A 5,813-nucleotide genomic window follows, 5' to 3' on the forward strand; every position below is an offset into this window, starting at 1 on the left:
CATAGCCTTTCGCTCCAGAACTCAAATCTAGTCATCCGAGAGGAGAAAGAGAAAAGCCATGTAACGCTGGCGAGTTTCTCTGGCTACTGTGGGGACCTGTCCACGACGGTCAAGACCAAAAGTTGTGAGCTTCATAGAGCTGTATTGGCCCAAAAAGCCAACTGCGGGGACCCGGGGCAGTTCCCTGAAGGAGAACCAAGGCAAAAAGGGATCTGGGGGACCCAGAAGGCTGGGTATCCGGCTGCGCAGGTGGAGAGAGAGTTAGTGGGGACACTTAGGCCTGGGATCCGACTTTCCGAGAGGCGTTGAGGCCCACGGTGGGCCGGACAGAGGTGGAGGAGCCTGGGAAGATGCCACGGCCCGGGAAGAGCTCGTACAGCGACCAAAAGCCACCCTACTCGTACATCTCCCTGACCGCCATGGCCATCCAGCACTCGGCTGAGAAGATGCTGCCTCTGAGCGACATCTACAAGTTCATCATGGAGCGCTTCCCCTACTACCGCGAACACACGCAGCGCTGGCAGAACAGCCTGCGCCACAACCTCTCCTTCAACGACTGCTTCATCAAGATCCCTCGGAGGCCGGACCAGCCCGGGAAGGGCAGCTTCTGGGCGCTACACCCTGACTGCGGTGACATGTTCGAGAACGGCAGCTTCCTGCGGCGCCGCAAGCGCTTCAAGGTGCTGCGCGCGGATCACGCTCACCTACACTCGGGAAGCAGCAAGGGCGCGCCCGGCACCGGGCCCGGAGGCCACTTGCACCCCCATCATCCCCACCACGCGCACCATCACCACCACCACCACCACCACGCAGCCCACCATCACCACCATCACCACCCGCCCCAGCCGCCGCCGCCGCCGCCGCCGCACATGGTGCCCTATTTCCACCAGCAGCCGGCTCCGGCTCCGCAGCCGCCACACCTCCCGTCGCAGCCGGCGCAGCAGCCACCGCCGCAGTCGCAGCCTCCGCAGACGTCCCACCCCGGCAAGATGCAGGAGGCGGCGGCCGTGGCGGCGGCGGCAGCGGCCGCGGCGGCCGCGGCGGTGGGCAGCGTGGGGCGTCTGTCTCAGTTCCCACCCTACGGGTTGGGCTCGGCCGCTGCAGCCGCCGCTGCGGCCGCCGCGTCCACCACGGGCTTCAAACACCCGTTCGCGATAGAGAACATCATCGGGCGGGACTACAAGGGCGTGCTGCAGGCTGGAGGGTTGCCTTTGGCGTCGGTCATGCACCACCTGGGCTACCCGGTGCCAGGCCAGCTCGGCAATGTCGTCGGCTCCGTGTGGCCTCATGTTGGCGTGATGGATTCGGTGGCCGCGGCCGCCGCTGCCGCCGCCGCAGCTGGGGTCCCGGTAGGCGCGGAGTATGGGGCATTCGGGGTGCCAGTCAAGGCTCTGTGCCACTCGGCAAACCAGAGCCTGCCAGCTGTACCGGTGCCCATCAAACCCACGCCTGCGCTACCACCCGTGACCACGCTGCCGCCGGCGTTGGCTGTCCCCACGGCGTCACAGCAGCTGCCTGCTCCCTCCACCGTGTGCGCGGCCGCCGCATCACCCACAGCCCCTCTCCTGGAGCCCACCGCAGCCAGCAGGGCTGACAGCAAGGGGGGCTCCTTGCACTCGGTGTTGGTGCATTCCTAGGTGACCCCGCGAACCGGTGAGAAGAAGACGCCAGTCGCCTGTCTAAAGACTGAGGCAACGATCCCAGACCGAGAGGGTGCCCCATAGGGGACAGAAAACTTGGCATTGAGCTAAATGCTGCACTGGTCTGAATAAATGTAACTTCCTGGTGTCTGTGTTTATACTATCTTGTAAATCAGATTAATTAATGAAAGTCCGTTTTCAGGTAAGAGTTTCTATTGTAATAAAAATCGATAAGTTATGGGGGGGGGACAAAAATGGTCAGGGAAAACTAATTTCAGGTAAAGAGGAAATAGGTTTCACCCCTTTCCTGGAGCAGGACCTGGACCACTTAATCCGGGAGAAGCCCAACAGAGTGAAATGGATTTCAGAGCCCACGCTTCAGTCCAGTGGAGTTCACAGCCGCCTGCCTACTAAGGAAAGCTTGCCTTAGATGGTAAGGGAAAGGATATGTTTTGTCTCGTTATTTCCGTGGTCAGGAAAATGGACAAAAAAACGACGCCAAGACTAAACTCGCTGTGACGGGGGTGAGAGGGAGGCAAGGCGGTGCGGAGGGGTTCAGTGGGATCTTTGAGAAACGGTTACATTTCGTGGCTATGACCTGGGGTCGAGGAGGATAGTAGCGACAGCTAAAGTAATTAGTTCGCACAAAAGAGAAAGGCGGCGGCTTAAAGAGCAAAGCTCTAGATTCCAAAAGTGAAGTTTGGGGGCCCCCAGAGAGAGACAATAAAGGCGACTTTCCACCTGCGACTCCTCTGTGTAGCAATCGGATGAGAAACAGTTACGAAGCCTGAGAACACAGTTTATTCCCACGCTCAGTTCCATTTGGACTTTTAAAAAAAATTACTTGTACCACGGAATTTTGCTCCTCTACACGATTAGCGCGATTAGTGCGAGGAAGTCTTGTCTCCTCAAGGAGATAGGCTCTTGCCCCGGGTGTGGGGATATGTATTTGGTGACTGTCTCCTTCCCACCTCCTCTTGCACAAATGAGGAGGGGTCACCTTTGCTTGCTGTGTGTCTTTTCGGGCGAATTCTTCGATTGCAGTTTGTGAATAAATTTCACTGTTGCCCTTCCCGGATTTTGAGACCCAGGAACAGCACTTTACTAGCAACAAACTTAGGGAGGGATGCGGAGTGACCCTGGCTCCAAGCCCCATCTAGCCTGTGTCCGCTGTGCGTTCGCGTTGTGGCTTCGCGTTGTGGCTTGGTTCTTGTTTGCCAGTGTTGTGCCAGGTGTTCATTAAAACATCTCTCTGGTTAAACCAGTGCCGTGTGAGGGTATTCTCTTCTTAGGAGATGAGGTCACTATTGAAAAATCCTCCCTTGATCCTTAATTTCTTAACTTCGGAATTTTAAGAGGCGTGAGCCATCTCTGGGGACAGTCTTCTTTGCCGGATTTGTTCACTAGCTCGCTAATCTCTCCTTTCCTAACTGAACTTCATTCCATCGACATTAGAGTCTAAATTGAAAAAAAAAAAAAAAACCGCAACAGTAACATTTTCCTATCAGCACCAATCAGCAACCCTTTCAGAGGTTGCCAAGGGCAGGTCAGGGCCAGGCTTCTGGTCCGTGGAGCAGGTGTGGGGCTGGGTTAGGGCTAGCCCAGAGCAGCATGGTTGGAAGCTGCCCCCACTGCCCCTGACGTAGTAGTGAAACCTAAGTGAGTGGGTGGGAAGTACCACTACGCTCAGAGAGACCTGTTGCTTACTCAGCACAAGGAAGGGAGGTCTGTGAGTGGGGTCTGTCCGGTGACGGCTTACTACTGCCCGGGAGCAGAGAGTTCTTCCTGGGAGGCAGGAAGTTCTTGGACCTCCAATGCCAGCCAACTGCTAGCAGCCTGGCACCCATGGCCAGGACCCCAGGTAGGGGGCAGATGCCACACCGGGAGAGCAGGTGAGAGGTCCTTTGCATGCTTGGTTTGGGGGGGGGGGATAGAGTTGAAGGCTCCTTCCCGCCGCCTCCCTCTAACTTCCTGCCGCAAAGTTCCACTGAAAGCCGGTTTTCCTCTACCCTTCAAGCCTAAGAAATTCCTCCGATCTTCCATTAGAAGAACGTAAAGACACAAAAAGTTATACATACAGCAATTCCGCTGGGATGTGTTTGAGTTAGATCGTTTAAAAACAGAAGTGTTTGTGCCCACCCCACCCCTCTTCTATTAAGACAAATCTCATCACGGTGTGTCACTACCTTTTGACACCCCTTAGCTTTCTTGTGGGTTTTCCACTCCACTGGTGTCAGGCGGTTGAAAGAGAAAAAGGGTCCAGGGACGCACGGACATGGGAGACAGAGAAGAGGGGAGACTGTGAAGTCTGGCCTTTCTGCCTGCTTTCCAATTGGCTGGCACCTGAAGACCCTCTGGGTGCCTAGTTTAGGGGCCTGTAGACATTTGACCCGAAGACAGAGTCGCTGTGTTCCAGCAGTTTCTATAAGAAAAGATAAGTCTCTTCCTTCAAGATCAAGATCAGCCAATGTGGTCCCTAGTACTTTGTAATGGTGTCTAGAGTCCCACTGCTGGGACCCTGTGTGTCTCTGGCCCCAAAAGGAGACAGACAAAAGTAGTAGACCCTCATCATGTTTAGGACTCTTCCTATACCGGGCCCCTGTTGGGAAACCCTACTTCAGTGTAAAATTTTCATTTTCAAAAAATTTAATTTTCAAAAGAGAGAGAGAGAGAGAGAGAGAGAGAGAGAGAGAGAGAGAGAGAGAGGTGGGAATACAAAGTGAATTACGCCACGGATTGTACCAAGTTCTTGTTTCAAAAAGGACTCTGGTATCCCAAAGAAGTTGTGCATACTGTGATGCTTAAGGAGAGAGTGTCCCCAGTGAGAGAGCACCCCTAATCCCAGACCTTCCAACTCAGATGGGATTTGACTACACTGTAAGGGTATAAGTCTCAATTAACAGATGCTGCTGGTATCGTCCAGCCCGGACCCTGGCAGAATACTGGTAACACATCTCTGGGGCACTAAACCAGTGTCCAGCCCTCAGCCCCTGGCCTATCACCAGGATCAGATCATTAGAGTCATGTGCCAAAACAGGCTTGCTTAAAGCCTCCCGCGTCGATTTAAACGTGTTGTTAGGCATCTGGTCACTAACAAAACACTGAGTTTATGTAAGTTGGTATACAGATAATAATTAACTACAATACTGACGTAGCTACCCTTTATATATTAGAAAACAGAAAATTAACTTGAGACCCGCGTGGGGTGAAAGAAGAACCACGAATGCCTAACCTTCTTGAGTCCCAGGTGTAGAGGCACGGGCACTGGGAACAGAACACTCAGTGCCAAGGTGGTAAACATCGGCTGCAACTTTTCAGCCCGTGCCCCCGACTTAAGTGAATCACCAGAGCCCCAGAGGAAGTGAAAAGGGCAGCAAAGGAGCAAAGGAGAGGAGGTTGGGGTAGCAGAAAGGAGAGAACTTGGACCAACTGAGTTTACTTTCTTCCACTAAAAATACAGAGTGAATGCTGAGGGAAAACGGAGCCCCATTTAGCTCTGGTCTAAAGGAAAGCAGGCCCTCCTGCAAGGGCCCGTTGGCACAGTTGGCATCTGGCACTTAGGAAGTCTGTCAGCCAGGCTGGCTTGTGGTCAATTATCTCAAGTAATCTGGCATTGGTCCAGCCAGGGAGGACAACTAGTTGCGTGCACTGGAATCCAAGGCAGATAAACTGAAACTGGCACTGCTGAATTCCAAGCATCTTTGCACTGGGGTGGGGGGAGGGGGGGTTGGAAGGCTAATCAATACATATCCTCCTGGGGCTCAAAGGTGATGCCGGCCAGTTTGGCATCAGTGCTGGAGCCAGAGGAGAATATGGAAATAGATCTCCCCTGGTCATGGACCATCAAAGCCACAGACTCCCCTTAAATTCCATTCACCTGCTTAAACTACCAATCCTAAAGTGCCCAAATTAATAGAGAGCTTCCACACAGAAGAGTTTTCATTCCTCGGTGGGAGAAAGCATAGTTGGGGGCCATGCTCATTCCTGCCTTGGGTAGTAGTGTTTGTGACAAGATGGCTGTGTCTTGTTGGTAGTTCTGCAGAGGGTGCAGCAGGCAGAGCAGAGCGGAGTTAGTGTTGAAATGGGAAACTAAAAAAAAAAAAAAAAAAAAACCAATTCCAAAAACCATGGATAACCAGGGTTTAAGGGCAGAGTGGGGGTCCAAAAGCACAT

At 53.6% G+C, this 5,813-nt stretch overlaps 1 protein-coding gene across 1 annotated transcript; it reads left to right on the plus strand.

Annotated features, from left to right (window-relative positions):
• The first annotated feature begins 350 nt into the window (after positions 1-350).
• Positions 351-1,637, plus strand: Foxb2 (forkhead box B2). Its single transcript, XM_052172808.1, has one exon. It carries the CDS (start codon positions 351-353, stop codon positions 1,635-1,637), a length of 1,287 nt encoding a protein of 428 aa, XP_052028768.1.
• Positions 1,638-5,813: the final 4,176 nt, after the last annotated feature.

This window comes from Apodemus sylvaticus, chromosome 1 (assembly GCF_947179515.1).
Source record: "Apodemus sylvaticus chromosome 1, mApoSyl1.1, whole genome shotgun sequence".
Taxonomy (NCBI): Eukaryota; Metazoa; Chordata; class Mammalia; order Rodentia; family Muridae; genus Apodemus; species Apodemus sylvaticus.